The following is a 17,899-nucleotide window of genomic DNA, read 5'->3' as shown; positions in this document are numbered from 1 at the left end:
TTAAACTTAGGTTTATATTAGTAAGCTATCTCATATCATACAGTCAGGTTTGGTTTTAGTGTAATCATCTGGAAGACTTACAGAGGCAGTAATTATTTAAGAAATATATATCAGACCAATAGGAAAGCATGACTGCCAATAATAAAAATTAAAAATTTGGTTTATTTAAATTTGAGTGCTCAAGGTGACCTGTTTTCCACAAATACTAATCCTCTAAATCATTGCATTGCTACTGTATCTCTCACTGTAACAGCAGAATAATCATCTTTTTATCACTTATTCTAATTAGATATTAGCTCAATATAAAACAAAAATTGTTGAAAAATTTCCTGAGAAACTAGTTATAACACTGCAGTTATTCTAATGTCCTAAATTTAATATTTAAAATGAGGCAAACATTTAATGCAAAGTTACTTTAAAGCTTCATATTTTAATATACAGTTTCCACAGGACAAGAAAATCTTCAGGTGCACAATGTGACTAAAGGTAAACTTGAACTTTATGAATATTCATGTTCACTGTTGCTGTGGGAATTAATATGGTACTCAGAAGTATTATTAGTAACACTTTTGTTAATATGCCTTTCTGCTAATTCTAAAAAAGAAAGAGAACAGACAGGAAGATAATATTTCAACAAAAAGTTAGGAAGTATGAAGGAATATTATCAGTTCATATATTCAGTGAAATATTTTATTCATGCTAGAGAGAAAACTATTACGAGAAAAACTTTAGCTTCATGAATACTATCAAAGTTTATATATTTATGGTAGTTTAAAACAATTTTTTGTGACTAGAGAAAATTAGCATCATGCATGTCTGCTATTTATAAATTCTTTTAAAACTAATTTAACCTAGCAATTAACTGAAAAATTCCAGCATGAAAATGACAGATCATTGCTCTTTAAAATAAAGTTATGTACTTGGGTGATACTATCACAAAACTATAAATACACCTTATTAATTAATTATACAGTAGAGGTGACACAATTTTAGGCCATTCCAGCCAGAACAGTTGAAAAGCACAACCAAAGCCAATCTTTTTCTTTGTAATAAACAGGTAGAACCTTGCTGAGAGGAAGGCAAGCCCTGGTTTCTATCAGGTCTCTTTGTTTCTTGTTGTAGCACGTGCATTCAAAAGGCAGGATGTCCCTAGATATATTTTGCCATGCAGTTATTAATAATTGAGACAGTACCATGACGTTCAGTAGAGAAGTGCTAATTCTCAAAGCACAGCACCAAGTCACCACCAGTTGATAAAGTATTACTTGTCCCTTGTTTAAGGGACAGTTCATTGTTTCTTGGTTTCCACTTGGGTCCTTTGTCCTTAATCATGTTAGATTTTTAAAGTAGAAGAATTATTAGAGAAGAATTTTAAGTTGTTTAGGTTTGTGATTTTTCTGTTTAAGGCATGCAGCTATAGTAAACCACAAAACACAAGCCTCCCAATTTAAACTATTTTCTTTAAAAATTTTCATTTCTGTTAATTCACGATCCTTAATTCTATAGTAAAAACTGTAGAGATCCCAAATTATATAACTATAATGCAGATCTTATTGAAATTGTATTTTGAATCTGATAATTTAAATTTAGTAACTGGTGGTAGAAGGAAGATACAACATATCTCCCTTTCTGATAAAATAGCCTATCTTCTGTGTATTTCATGCTATAAACATACAGTTAATGAGATGCACTACTCCAAATAATCATCACTCACTGAAAAGAAAAAGGAAAAAATCCAATTTGCTTGATGCATTTATAGTTATTAGTTTCTTTATGTAATTGGCAGTTACTTGTCTTTATTCATCTTTAAAAGGGAAATAATTCTCAATATATTTTATGTAGCTTAGAAATTGTAATGTGTGTACATAAACTATATCATGCAAAGCAATTTTATTCAAGTTATCTATAATTACAGTTGAACCAAAATAATTTGAACAGGTCCTTCTGATTTCAGCAAGAGTGTTTAAAAATCTAAATTGCTTGACAGTTGAGATTAAGAATGGCTCTTTTGATAGCATGCATATCTTCATCAATGAAAGAGACTGCACTATTCAAAGAAACATTTTCACAGGCAATGGAAAGCTGTATTTGTTCATTGACTCTTAATCAGTAGGAAAGAGACTTAAAGCTATTAGATATATTTATATTGTCTGTTGACACGTGGTACGAATCCCTTGCTTTATTATCTTAGTAAATCGAAGTGTATATTCTCTTTTCAGCTGAAAAACCTGCAAAAATACCAAGTAAGTACTGTTTGTGTTGGCGATAAATTTTTTTGGTACATATATGTGGCTCTAGTATACTTAGGAAAAAAATCATCACATTTGGGGCATAAGATGAGGCAGGGTACCATAGCAGTGGGAACAAGGGATTGAAGAGTTTCCTCAGGGGCATCTGAGATGCAGGGAAGTGGAGAGAGAAGACCGTGGGCAAGGCATGCTGCTGACAGTCACAGCATCAGTGAAATACCTCCTCCAGTTCAGTCCTAAATGGTAATAATCCAGTTCAGTACACACTCATCTCCTGGAAGCTAAAGAAGTCCTGCATAAATGTCAGTTACATGAATGTTGGCAGTGTGTGTAGAAAATTCCCACCATAGCTGTGTTCTGCACCCTGGAAAGTTCACAGCCTGAAGACTGCTCCTCATTTTTTATTATTTTTTAACATTTCTAAAATTTAAATTAGAAACAAGCTTGCTTCACATGTCAATCCCAGCTCCCTCTCCCTCCCCTCTCCCCCCTTTTGCCCTCCCATAAGCCCCCACCCAATATCCACTCCACTCTCCAAGGAGGGTGAGGCCCATCATTTGGGGTCTCCAAAGTCTGTCATATCATCCAGGGCAGGACCTAGGCCCTCCCCCATGTGTTCAGGCTGAGACAGAATCCCTACACATGGAATAGGCTCCCAAAGTCCATCTGGAACTGCTGCTCTTCAGATAGCACTCCTACTGAGATTAGCCAAGCCTGCCTTCCTGTTCAGATAAATATATATATATATATATATATATATATATATATATATATAATAGCTCTGTCTCCTTGTTTGTCTGTGTGCAATCACCCTGCCTCCATGTTGAGTATAATACACACATTGAGTTTTTTGGGCATCCTAAGTATATATGAACTTACTATAAACAAATTTTTTAAATATTTTGGAATTAATTGAAATAATCATATTTTTCCCCATGGTCCCATATTTAAGAAAAACAAATCTTTGAAAATTAGGATTATCATAACATAAGTACATTACAGCTATATATGTAATTTTTAATTTTGAAGAGTATTTAGCAATCTTTTAAAACATAAATGAAATTATTTTGATATTATTTTTGATCCAACATATATGTATATCATTTAAAACTATATAGGTTCATATCTTCTTAAGTACAATTTTAAAGTTGTCTGAGATTTTATACTTACAACACATTTACATTAGTAAAGTCCACATTTCAATTCCTCCCACACTGTGTAGTTAATGACTGTTACAAGGATGAAGCAGGTCTAAATATTTATTGATTATTTATCCAATATCTCATTACAGAAGAGAACATTAAAATTAATTAAGAAATATAACTTGCCAAGTCTGCCATTCAAAAGTTGTTTGATTGAAAGTATTAAACCTCATATAGTCTTCAGTAATTTAAAAAGGAGAGTTATTATAAGTCTAATGAATTATCTTTTGAATGGAAGAACAAGATTTATTGCAGAACCTACAGAAGAGCCCTAGCAAACTACACTGTTCCACATTCTTTCTCTACCACCCCTAAAGCTAAGGATCACAAGAGCAGTTCCATGGAGGAAGTAGTACTCTTAGGGATTCTCAGGGTATGAAAGACTGGAGGAAATGATAAAACTGGGAGATTAATGAAGTTGAATACACTAAATGTAGCTTGCAACAAACAATGACCACTGCTTCCCTCAAACTGCTTGGCATTATTTAAGTTGTTGGAGGGAATAGGGGTGGGGTTGTTTTCAGTGTGATATTTTTTATGTTTGTTATCATTTACTTTTCTCTTGCTAATGGAGGCTTATGAAATAATTGTAATAATTATCTGCATTTCTTGTCTGCTGATTGGATGGGGTTCTCTAACAAGAGATTAGGTAATTTTCTTTTTCTGTTGTGTTTCAATGAGTATGATGATTATCCATGGTGTTGAAGACAAGGGAAGTAATATTGTCAGATAAGAAAGGCCTAGTTTCCCTCTATGTGGAGTAGGCACCCAAAGTCCATTCATATACTAGGGATAAATACTCAGCCTACACACACGGGGGAGGGTCTAGGCCCAGCTTCAAATGATATTACAGACTTTGAAGATTTCCCATTGAAGGCCTCACCCTCCCTGGGGAAGCAGAAAGGAAATGGGCTAGGGGGTCAATGGGAGACAGGAGAGGAGGAGAGGTAGAAGAAACTGGGATTGACATGTAAAGCAAGCTTGTTTCTGATTTAAATTTAAAAAATCAGGAAAAAAAAGAAAAGCATAGTTTGAGAGAAAACAGACTGTGTTGTAGTGCTTATTCAGTGTGGATACCTGAAGACCTCCCAGGGGGCTATGTTCTCACATATCAGGGCTTCCCTGATAGGATAGCAGAGATTCTGAGAGAGGCAACAATACAGTTAACACTACAGAGTGGAATGTTCCATTCTTCAATCAGGACTATTGATTAAACAGCATATGTTCTGTGGTTTAATTTTTTGTTAAGGATTTAAAATTAAGATTTTCTTACATAAATACAGTAGGTACAGAATTTCCTTCTATATTAGATTAGGATGAATCATTCAGCTGTCAATAGTTCCAAGTTATCTAAGAAGTTACCTTGAAGTGTTAAATGAGATTTGGGTATAATTAAGGATTCCACCATATAAATGTTATTTTTTCTTGAATTTATATCTTTGGTATACATAGGTCTGTAAATGTTCCTCTGAAGTGGCTGTCCATTAAACATTTCTTCTTAAAAGAATATAATTAACTATAACAAATATGTAGTATTTGACATTAATAAAAATCACTAATAATTTTATGCACATTCCTATGTTAAAATTTTCCAATAGCTTCATGAATCCAGAATATTCTAAGGGGAATTTAATTCATGATTGAAGGAATATGTCATTTGTCAAATAATAGTCTTACTGTTACTGACTCATTCAATAGGAAGTAGCAATTGATTCACACACACAAATACCTAATTTCCTTAACTTCTTCAGCACAGAAAATACACTCTAAGCCCTATTTTTTTTAAATGAATGAATTTGTGGTCTTTTCTGAGGTAATAAAAAAATCTATCCTGAAAGATGCTTAAGAGTTAGTTCACTTATAAAATTAATTAACGTTATAAGAGATTAAGTTGCTGAGAGAATTACCTTGCAGTTAATTAATGAAAGCATATCAAACTTTTAACTTTTAAAGAAGTGAATTAATTTTACCACTGTACAACACATGCCAGTCACATTTCTTGTGCTCCAAAGAAAATGTAATGATCTTATTAATTAAGATGTAGTTGTAAGGCAAGTCTAGGTGTACTGTTAACTCTACTTAATTGCATTTGTGAAATTCTTGCCAATGTATGCTGAACTAGTCAGTTTAAAATCTGGCCAAAGTCCAAACAAGGTATATATTATCTGAAAACCTAAGTGACTATTAAATCTCAACCCCTGGTTTGTTAAAAGTCCTGGGGAGGCAGGAGTGAGTCATCCAGGTACTGTCATAATAAGATTTAAAGTATGCTTGCCTTTGTATCATTTCAGTCAGTGATATCAGGACTTGTTTAAATCACAAGGAAAAACAGGTCCTTTTTATTCATAAAATAATCCCTCATGACATCAATATGTAGGAAAGGAGTAAGCAAATGAAGATTGAAGAGGTATCACTGTTCTTTGTTTTTGCTATTTATGTTAGCCCTTTATCAAGATGGAAAAAAACCCCTCCATTATAGCCCTCCTTGGATTATTTTTCAATCATGAAGTGATGGTATTGGACTTTGATAAATAATATTTTCTGAATCTATTAGCATAGTGATTGTATAAGTCAGTAATTGAGTTTTTGATGCTAAACCAAACTTGAACTTCTAGAATACTTCCTGCTTGGCTGTTGAATAGACTTTATATATTGATGGTTTCAGTTTGCTAGTGAGAGATTTTACATCCCAATTTAAAAGAGTATAGTAGTCCATGGGTATATTTTTCTAAGGTATGTTGTTTTGGGTTTGATTTCAGAGTGAGACTGCCTTATAGAATGAGTGAACTATATATGCTCCCTTACATATTTTTGGAAGACTGCAAAGAATTCTTTAAAATATTCTATAGACTTAACCAGTGTTGTCATCTGGGACATGGGTTTTAGTTTGCCAGCATCCTGTTTATTATTAATATATTGTCAATACAATCATTTTACTGATTAAGAATCTGTTGTGTCTATTCTCCCTCAATCAGCTTTGATATGCCTTTCCAAGAAATGCTAATTTTTAGAAGATTTTTAATTTTTGCTTTTTATCAACCATGTTTTATCTTATATACAGCAATATAATGTCATATTAACCAACAGTATAGAAGAATTATTTGATATAATTTTTAAAAGAAGAAAAAAGAGACAATTTTCATGTTGCAAAAAACTCCAGAACAATTGTCATTTTTAAAAATAATTTTTCTGGGCATTGGTGGTGCAAGCTTTAAACGCAACACTCGGGAGACAAAGGCAGATGAATCTCTGAATTGGAGGTCAACCTGATCTACAGAGAAAGTTCTAGGACAGCTAGGGCTAGACAGAGTAACCATGCCTCAGAAAACAAAAAAGCATAAAGAATTTCATTTTAACTGACTTATCATGTGTAGAGTGAAGTCTTCCCACCAGCCTGGTTCCAGAGCCACATCAGTCTCAAATGAAAACACAAGAGGCTATATTAATTATGACACCGTTGGCCGTTTGCTTGGTTTCTTACTGGCTATCTCTGACTTAAGTATTTACTCCATAATTGTTAATCTAAGTATTTCTCTTACTGGAGAAAGGGGTCTGGACCTCTTATTCCTATGGCAGCTAAACATTGACTCCTCTGCCTCTCTTTCCCAGAATCCTCCTTGACTCCTAGTCCCACCTATCTTGCTTCCCTATTGGCCAACAGTGCTTTATTGACATATACATGGGACTTCCCCATCAATCATGCACAAATTTTTATATTCCTTGGTATATCTTTTATTGCTGTTGGGTAGTATTACTGTTCTTGTTCTCACAACTCCTTATAATCATTTGATTTTTATGTCTTCTTGACCAAGATTGCAAACAAATATAAATAATTGGAGTGGTTCTGTTTCTAAACATATTTTATTTTGTAAAGTATGGCATGCATAATATAGCACAAAAGCACACACTGTAACCAGCAGTGTGCTTTCTACTTTGCCACATTTCATGAGTTTTTTTCAGAGACAAGGACAAACAGAACATCATTTTGGGGGTCTCTGGCTTATTTTTATCATTTTAGGTTATAATTTGCCTTTCTAACTTTGCATGTGTTTGTGAACATAGGGAACATGCCATAGGTTAGAGGTTGCATTCTGAGAGTTCTGTTTAATTTATGCTTCTTAGGTTAGGTTCCCATGTGTTTCTGTACAGTCATAATTCATTCCTTACAGAATTATTCTAATTTAAAAGATGTTGTATGTTAATTTTGCTTTTTTAAAATTAATATCTTCTCTAAATCAAATTTTATTTTTTCCTTTTTAAATGTGTTGTTCTATTTTGCGGCCTCTGCCATTATGGCTAAGGTCTACCTTATTTCTCTTACTTACAAACTTTTAAATTTTAGTCTGTACATTTAAATCATCATACATTTTCTAACAATCTCTTAAAACATACAAATCAAATAACATCTGGTCATTTATATGGTAATTGTGTTCTGCCCTTGTAATCCTTAAAAACCCTAACATATTGACTTAATCTATATTCTCTTTGAGTCACTATATGTCTATACTTATGCCAGTTTAACTGTTTCCAATGTTCTAATGTGTCTGCCTTCCAGTGGCATCTTCTTTAGAATTGCCTTCAGCAACATCGTTTGGGAGCCCCTCAGCTTTCATTTAACAGCAATTGTTCTGTGTCATCCTACAATTAGCCTTTTATTATGGTTAGGGTAGATGAAGTAGAGAAAGACACAAGGTCTTGCTATTAGTTAAGGATGATCTCCAACTGACAAGTCTTTTCTACCAGCTTTCCAAGTGATGGGATTGTGGATGATTTCTACTATTCCCAGCCAGAAAGCCTGTTGTCCTTGAGCACAGAGCAACATAAATTGGGTCTCTCCTTGCATGTTGGGAGAAGCTTTCAATCTATTATTCCATTGTATTTCTATTCTTTTTTTAGGGTAGGAAAATTCTGTGGCCAATTTAAGTGTCCTTTCTCTCTGTGAGGCTATCATTTCTCTATGCCTTTACTACACTTTCACTACAATTCTCTGGGAAGGGTAAATGATTAAATATATAACATATGTGTTTACATATCAGAAAAATAATTTGTACTTTTTAGTAGTATATGAATCAGTGCTGGGGAACAACTTGTTATAATGCTCAGTGTGCAGAAAACGTGATCCAATCTCCAACACGACATGAACATTTTGTGGTGCTGCACTTAGGAGATAGAGGCAGGAGAATTAGAAGTTCAAGGCTAGCCTCACCTATATAGTAATTTCAAGATCAGTTTTTCATATAAATATACACATATGAGACTATCACAAAGGAATTAATACCTATTAGATATGACAAAACAATTAAAATTAATTTAAATTTTTTGAAATAAAATACTTCAACAGTAAGTGCCAAAGAGCATGTGTAAGCAACCATTTAATATAAGAAAATATTTAACATCATTAGCCATTAATAAATGCAGGTTAATCCACTATTATGTAACATTCCCATACACTGGAATCACTAAAAATTTTTAATGCTAAAAACTAAACAAGAACAGAGATTTTTTTAGCAACCAGAACTCTAAAAATTGCTGTTGGTGTTTAAAATGGTACAGACATCATAGAAACTGCCTTAGTATTTTTTTAATAACATCAGGTTTGCATTGAAAGCCCACCATTCACCTCCCTGGAGGGCTAAAGGGATGAAAACTCATTTTCATACAAAAGACTGTGCATAAATATTTATACAACTAGCCTCAATAGTGGAGTGGATACATAGATGACCTTAGGTACAACTACATGATCTAATATTTATATATTTTTGGTTTTATGAGACAGGGTTTCTCTGTATTGTTTTGGAGGCTGTCAGTCCAGCCCAGCCTCGAACTCACAGCGATCCTCCTGCCTCTGCCTCCGGAGTGCTGGGATTAAAGACGTGCACCACCACTGCCTGGCTACATGATCTAATAGTACAAAGGATTTTGTGCTAAAATCCAAGCCCATGTACTGTAATGTCATTATAAAAATAAACTAAAATCCCACACGACTAACAGAACATCATTTTGGGGATACCTGGCTTATTTTTCTCATTTCAGGTTATAATTTGTCTTTCTTTTTTCTCCTCAATATTTGTTTTTATTTAAATTAGAAACATGAATACTTCACATGTCAATCCCAGCTCCCTCTCCCATCCCTCCTCCCTTGTCCCTTCACCATCACCCCTCCAGCCCCCCAGCCCAATCCCCACATCATACTCCAGGGAGGGTGAGGCCCTCTTTTGGGGGGATCTCCAGAGTCTGTCATTTCATCCAGGGGAGGACCTAGGTCCTTCCCCATGTGTCAAGGCAGAAAGAGAGCATCCCTCTATTTGGAATGGGCTCCCAAATTTCATTCGTACTCCATGGTAAACACTGATATACTACCCAAGGCCCCAGAGATTTCTGAGGCCTCCTCACTGACACTACATTCATGGAGTCTGGATCAGTTCCCTGTTAGCCTCTCAGCCATCAGTCTGGGGTTCAAGTACTCCCCTTTGTTCGGTCAGCTGTCTTTGTGGGTTTCACCAGCACGGTCTTGTCCCCTTTGCTCATCACTCCTCCATCTATGTCACTGGGTTCCAGGAGTTCAGTTCAGTGTTTAGCTGTGGGTATCTGTCTCTGCTTCCATCAGTCACTGGATGAAGGTTCTAGGATGGCATATAAGGTAGTCATCAACCTTATCATCAAGAAGGGGCTATTAATGTAGTCTCTTCTCTTAGTTTGCTTTTCTAGCTTTGCAGATGTTTGTAAACATAGGGAACATGCCACAGGTTAGAGATTGTTTCCTCTCATTTTTCTTGTTGGTCATTCTCTCAATTGACCTGCCTCCCACACTTTTACTGCAAGCTAAAGAATTTCTTATCATTGATGAGACCTCATCATGGAAATGAGCTACAGCTGGTTAACTCCCAGAAGTCAGAGGTTCCTGCTGGCTTTCAAGGTGGCTTACTGTGCTTTCTTACTGAAAGTGAGCAAAGCTTTCTGCCCTCTTCAGCAGATAAACCCAAAGCAGCATCATTTACTCACTGTTTGTGAGTTTCTATTCTACACGTTGACAGTCCTGATTGCCTCAATTCCTCCTTCACAGTTTTTATTCACTCCAGGTTTTAGCCATTGTTTCCATCCAAGGGTGTTGTGGGTCCATCTAAAATTGTTATATGAATATGCTGGGTATTTGTTTATTTTACCCATGTCCTTGAAATACATAGAGAAGATTTAAATTCTGTGTTAGTGCTATTTCCTATTTTCATTGCCCTATTCTATCTTTAAAGAGCACCTCAGCCACCATTCACTATACTGAAGCTTAATTTGTGAGTTTTAACTGGTAATGAACTTGTGTATCCTGTGCAACATAAGGACACACCTCTTCCAGCTGAGGTCTTGTGTACTTTGAGTTCAGAACCTCTATAAAATGCCCCTTTCTTTTGTGGTTTAATTTAGTATATGAACTCTTGGGTATGCAAGTGAGCATTTCACCCACACTACTGACTATTTTTTATTGTCCTCAAGTCTGATATTAACTCAGTATTAATATGCACTTATCTAAGTTAAAAGGAGGAGCATAATCTGTCTTAGTTATATAACTAAAAAGATAGAGCCCCTGATTATAGAATCCTAAATTTCAGTAATTGCAGGAGGTTAACTATTGAAGCAAAATGTTTAAAAATTAGTGATATCAAGATATTTTGATATAAAGAAATTGACATTGAATTTCTACAAATTGTTTTATGGGACAGTGGCTGCTGATACTAGAGGGGGCTCAGGCTTAGAAATCTTCACATAAAAGCTGTATAAATTTAGAAAAATTAATATTTCTGGGCTACTGTAATCTAACTTAATATTTTTGGAGTTTGGTTAAAATTTGAATTGCAATATTTAGTCTATGACATTTGGGAAGATCAGCTAACTACAATAGTAATGTATATAAGTGGTGTTGGGTGCTTAATGATGGTCATTGACCATTGACTTAGGTGTGTGGGTATGAGGATTATGGTATTGACCTGCTTCTTCCCCATCCAGATTATACTTTCAGTATCAATGTAGATGATGAAATGAATTACTAAGAAAAATAGACATTTCCTGCCTTTTATGTTCGATTTGGAAACCATCTCAACTTTTGGAGCAAATGTAACTGGATTCACTTTGTTTCTGAAGTTGACAACAGAACAGTCGCTTTTGACTGAAGTCTTCTGTTTACTGGCTGCATGAATATCATTCTGAACACTTCTTTCCTCTTTGCTGACACTGAGAAATTCTATGTAAAGTGCATTTGGTGAGATGTTTGCCACTATTCCTTAATAGTCTTTGGGTCACAGCAGTATGACCTCATTCGTTTACGGGTGATGTTAAGTTGTTCTGACATTGCCCTAAAGACAGTAATCTCACGCTAAGAGTGACAGCGTGGATACTCTGAAAGGACTACATTTGTTTATTCAACACCCTTGGCTTCACTGTGTCATGTGTGTAAAATTCCAAATGTGGGATATCTCTGCATACTTTATTATTCCCTGGAGCCAAGCTCAAGAATGCTGTGTCCATTGTTCATTGTAGCAGTTAATTTTCTTTCAATCTCATGACCATTTTCAATAAGAGAATGTATTACCTCTCTTACCTGAGGGCTAAAGATAGACTATCTGCTAACTCTTTCTTTGAACAATGGTGGATGCATTGGACTTCTTGGGAAAATATAAACTCACAGAATATAATATTGTATTAACCTGCTGATACACAATTCAGAAAGTAAGTTGAAAAATAATTTGAATATATTGGATGTCTCTAGAACTGCAAAGCTATGTATTCAATTTAATGAAACGAGAGGACTGAGAAAGAATACAAAACTCCAGGCTAAATTTCCTTTGTGTTTGTGCCTAAGGGTCCCAGATGTTTAATAATGAGTATCTCTTGGCACTGCAACTATCCAAACAGATTTCTAGCAGAGAAAAGATGCAGTAACTGTGAGGGTACCAAATGCATGCATTATTTAGGTAGATTTTGTTTATTTATTGTGTTTGCTAAGAGCATGCAGAGCTGTCTGAACATCTCAGAGGAAAATTATATATTTTTAAATATGCGATGGGTAATCATGATTGCCAATTTGACTATATTAGAAGTGCCTAGAGATTAGTAGAACGTGTATCTGCGTATTTCTGTGAATTCATTTAGAGGATCTGAATTTATTGTACCTATTTTTAAATAGTCCCTTTTCTTTTTGACAAGTTATATTTTATTATCTCTTTTTTTATAATACATTGCCTATCTTACAAAAATCAAGTTTGGTATTTGAAGTAGCATTACTCAACGTGTGCTCAACAGATCTTTGGAGTCACTTAACTCTTTCAAGTGACATATAACTCAAGCCCTTATTGGGCAAGCATGAGAAACTAAGCTTGGATCCCCAGTACCCACATAAAAGATGGACTTGGTAGCATGTTTCTGTGCTCTATATCGCCTATTATGAGTTGTATGTCAGAGACCTTTCATTCATCAGGTAACCTTGTTGGCATGCACAGCAGCCAACAAGAGACTCTGTCCTGTCCCAGTGTACAACCTCCTAATTGTGAACATATGGGATCTTCAGTTTCTCTTTTTCATCAACTTCACAGAACCTAAGCTGTTCTGCCTCCATCATGATTCTTTGCATCACATCTTCTTTTTCCTTCTCTGTGAAAACAAGCAGGTCAATAGGAAAACAAACAAACCAGAAATAAAGCTAACAACTGATGGGAAAAAAGGAAAACGCAAAGGACAACACACACACACACACACACACACACACACACACACACACACACTACACAAAACCCATAAAAACACAAACTAGAAAATCATAGTAGATAAGCAAAAGAAGGTAAAAAAATACTTTAACAAAGCATTACAAAGCAAATCCAAAAACACAATTTATGTTCATTTATGTGTTGACCCTCTAGTACTGGGCATGAGTTCGCTCTTAAGTGTGAATTCTGTACCCAGTGAGACTCCATTGGATAAATGGAGGTTCATGGTTGCTTTCTTTCTCAGAGCTTAGACCCCATCTGAACCAGACTTTTGTATGTCCTGTATATGCTGCTGAACTCTCTGGAATTTGTGTGTGTGTCCATGCTTGTGTCTGGAACTCACTGTTTCATTGGTGTTTCCCATTTCCCTTGGCTCTTACAATTTTTCTACCTCCTCTTCCATACAGTTCCCGAAGTGGTAATGAGAGGGGTTTGATGAAGACCTCCCACTTGTTATTGAGTGTACCAAGGTCTCTCACTCTTGGGACAGTGTCAAGTTGAAGATTAAGGGTTGAGGGCTGGTGAGATGGCTTAGTAGTTAAAGGGTAGTTACTGCTCTTACAGAGGAACAGAATTAAACAACTCATAAACACTTTTAACTTCAGCTTCAAGAGATCTGACATCCTCGAAAGCAGTGGTTCTCAATCTATTGGTTACAACCCCTTTGTGAGTTGGCTGACCCTTTAACATTCATTACAATTCATAACATTAGCAAAATTACAGTTATGAAATAACTTCATAATCTTATAGCAAGGTAATCCCCACAACACAAAGAAAACATGGCAGCATTAGAGGTACTGTCCTCACATGTACACACCCACACACAAACAAACATATACCCATAGTTAAAATAATACAATTAAATGCTTTAAACATATAGTTAATCCTAGGGAAAAGAACTGCTTTTGAGAATCAGTATCTTAGTTTTTGGTATGTTGTAACCTACAAATTGTTTATTTACGTTTTTATGGATAAAGCCCTTGTATCATTTTGCTTTTGTGCAGAAATTTGATGTAAGTGTTCAGATTCCTAAAGGAAGATCTTTTCCCTCATTTAGATAGTGTGACATCATATTCAAAAGATGCATTCTATGTTATATACAAACATCATGCCACCAATTATAGATCTCTTTTATTTATAGCTATTGATCAGTTAGGTTAAGATTTTGGCCAATTCATCTGTATTTAATTGAGCTGAGCCAATATTTAAATGAACTTCAAAACAGGATAATTCAAAATTTAATCACAATCTATGAAAATGGCGCTAGTAATTTTGTTTTGTTCTCTAATTTGTTTTGTTGCATAATAATGTTTCTCCTTGAAGGTCACATTTCTTTTCTATTAGGAAAAAATTCAAATACTGACATATTTCACCCCTGTTCCATTTATTAGTTATAATATATTATATATGTACATATATAATATAGTAAATAAAACATTTAAAAGTACTAAGAGATTGCAATGAAAATCAAAGAATTGCTCCTGTATATAGTGTGAATATTGTCTCTGATTTAAAATTACTCCCACATGATTCCAGTAATCAGAATGTATAAAGGACAAAATAATTTTCAAAATATAACTGAGTTTCTGTTTATGTCTTTGAAGATTTTTTTGTGTGTGTCTTTGAGTTTTAACTAAAGTTTAATGTCTTTTTTCTCCAGTTTCATTGAGGTATAATTGGTAAAGAAAAATTGCAATTTTTAAGGTGTACAATGTGAACAATTTAAGGTGTACAATTTAATATGCATATAAGTCAAGATATAATTATGATGAAGAAGCTAATAACCATATTAATTGCCTCAGTTAACTTTTGTAGCAAGAATTTTACATTAAAATGTCTTCTTACAGAATTCTGTGATTGTGTGTGTGTGATGTGTTTTTGTGTGTACCTATGTGTGTGTAGGTCCTTGCAGGTGTTTGCACACACATGTTGAAGATATGGGTCCATTTTAGATGTTTTATTCCATATTTTCCCATATGGGCTTTTGAGGCAGGATCGTTTACTAATCCTGATGCTCCTTATTTGGACTAGTTCTCAGAAAGCTCCAGGGACATCCACAGGGTCAGGATTATAGATGTGTGCCACCACACCTGATCTTTTATGTTGATTTAGAGTGTCCAAACCCAAATTCTCATGTTTCTTTTTCTCTAAATTCTTGTTGTTTGACAGTATTTGATAATTGTCATTCTGACCTGTGATGCGATGTCTTATAATGATTTTTATTTCACTTCATGACAATTAATGAGATTGATCATATTTTAATGTTCCTGTTTATATTGTGCATCTATTTTTAATATCTTAATTGAACTATTTTTTTCTCTCCAGGGATATGACTTACTTGCACGTTTTTAGATATTAATCTCTTATCAATTATATGGCTTGCAAATATTTTATCTCATTTAAATTGTGTTTTTTACTCTCTGAATTACCTCCCTTGTGGCTTAGAATGTTTTGATGTGACGTGTTCCGTACTTTGAAGTGATATTTCCCTCTGCTTTTGAAGCAGCTCAGTGTCACCCCCTCTACACCCATTTCCCAAGTCAGAATGCTTGAAGTGGAAACTGCTTTTAGATTACTGACCTGTAACTCGTCAAAATCTTTAGTAAAATAGTTTCCCTTGAGGAAAAAATCATTTAAACTGTGATTTACTTTTCATTTCTGTTCTCTAGAAGATTCCAAAGACTCACCAGCCTCAAAGAGAGACAAAGGTGAGCCTGTTACCTTTTGCTCATTTATATATTTTCTCTCAAGGATTCAATGCTTTGCTGTTTGTTTTAGGTTAATCTATTGGTGCAATTATTGGAATTTTAAGCAACATTTATGAGGTTGAATTATTATTTAATAATTTTGTATTTTTATGAATTATGCATCCCATGACATTTTGAAAAAAGACTACTGGACATATTAAAAAGTATTTATCAGGTGCATTTTTGACTAATCTCCAGAAATATCATTTAAAGATGATCATATTTAAAGTTAATTTCATCAAGTAGGGGAAACCTATTGTATCCTCATGAGTTACTCTTAATTAAGAAAAAAGTCACCTATAGTAAAGCCCTCTCATAAAGGAAGAAAAAAACAAGGAAGCAAGAAACGGAAGATAGGATCTGGAAAACCACACACACACACACACACACACACACACACACACACACACACACACACATTGAGAAGAGAAAGAAAAACCCTTTCATATTAGCACCCATCCCCTATAACCTTTTCCACTCTCTTGTTCTGATGACCATACATTAGAGTTCTCCAGACAATACATGCTTGGGATTTTTTAAAATGTATTTTAAATGATTGCTTTAATTTCCAAACATTAATTGGCATGTGATGTATTATCTGTATAAACAAGGGTTCTATGGACTCTTCAACCTTTCCTTAATATTAGAAAGATCCATTTGATAACACTATTGTAAAGAATCTAAACAATAATGGAGAGGCTGCCTTAATTGCTCTACCCCTATAATGAGAATGAACACTGCCTTAAATGTTATCATAGAGCCTTCATCCAGTAGCTGATGGAAGCAGAAGTAGATATTCACAGCTAAGCTAATATTTAAATAAACTTTAAAACAGTTCACTTCAAAATTTTATTACAAATTATAGAAATGCTGTTAGTAATTTTGCTTTGTTTTCCATTTTGTTCTTTTACATAATAATGTTTCTCATTGAAGATCACATTTCTTTTCTATCAGAGAAAATTCAAACACTGACCTGTCTTACCCCTTTTCCTTTAATTAGTTAAAATATGGTATGCAAACTCTGAGTAAATAAAACATTTAAAAGCACTAAGAGATTGTAATGAAAATCAAAATATTGTGTTCGTGTTGTCTCTGATTTAAAATTACTTCCGCATAATTCCATATGTGCTAGTAGGTCAGAATATATAAGACAAAGTGATTTTCAAAATATTTGAGTTTCAATTCAAAATTAGGGTCATTTTTCCTAGTTTCATTAATATATAATTGGTAAAAACAAATTGAACATTTTAAGTTGTACAATCTGATGATTTAATATACTTATGATCCTCTGGCTTCCGCACCCTCAGGGCCAGGATTACAGCTGTGTATCATGCCATGCTATGTTTGCTCTGGGATCCAGACCCAAGCTTTATACTTCAAGCACTTAACCCACTAAGCCAGTATTAAGGCGCTGTCTTTGAAAATTTTGTGCACATGATGAGCCAGATATGTCCTGGACATGTATCCTCTAGTGAAGTTGCTGAATATTATACAGCAGATACATTTTTCACGATTTTGTGAAACTCCATAATTTTTCTCTGGTGACTAGACCAATTTAATTCCCAACCAAGAAAATGAGAAAGCTTCTTTTTCTCTAAATACTTGGTATTACTTGACATTATTTGATAATGACCTTTTGGCATGTGATGTCTTATAATGATTTTTATTTTATTTCCATGACAATTATTTTTATATTCATCTGAATCATGTTTATTTATATATTCACTTAATTATTTTATTTTTAAATATGTGTATTTATTTATTTTACACTACCCTTCAAGTGATCTTTCATGTTCCAATCCCCACCTGTCTCTGGTCCACCCAGGAAATCTTTTCTAATTCCCCTTCCCAGGGAGATCTGAGTGCCCCCCACCTTGAGCCATCCATGTTACTAGCCTCTCTGGGTTTGTGAATTTTAACAGGGTTATTGATCTTATCTTTGTGGATCTTTG

At 34.5% G+C, this 17,899-nt stretch overlaps 1 protein-coding gene across 1 annotated transcript in view; it reads left to right on the top strand.

Moving 5' to 3' along the window:
* The window catches only part of Trdn (triadin), a 372,838-nt gene that overhangs the window by 347,508 nt on the left and 7,431 nt on the right, over positions 1-17,899 (top strand). The window contains exons 33-35 of the mRNA XM_040758270.1: positions 442-486; positions 2,220-2,243; positions 15,870-15,908. Coding sequence (XP_040614204.1) covers positions 442-486; positions 2,220-2,243; positions 15,870-15,908 — 108 coding nt within the window. The remainder of the gene's footprint in view (positions 1-441; positions 487-2,219; positions 2,244-15,869; positions 15,909-17,899) is intronic.

Source organism: Mesocricetus auratus, unplaced genomic scaffold (assembly GCF_017639785.1).
Source record: "Mesocricetus auratus isolate SY011 unplaced genomic scaffold, BCM_Maur_2.0 Super-Scaffold_100018, whole genome shotgun sequence".
Taxonomy (NCBI): Eukaryota; Metazoa; Chordata; class Mammalia; order Rodentia; family Cricetidae; genus Mesocricetus; species Mesocricetus auratus.
Note: the sequence above shows the minus strand (reverse complement) of the source record. Positions and strands in the feature narration are given on the sequence as shown.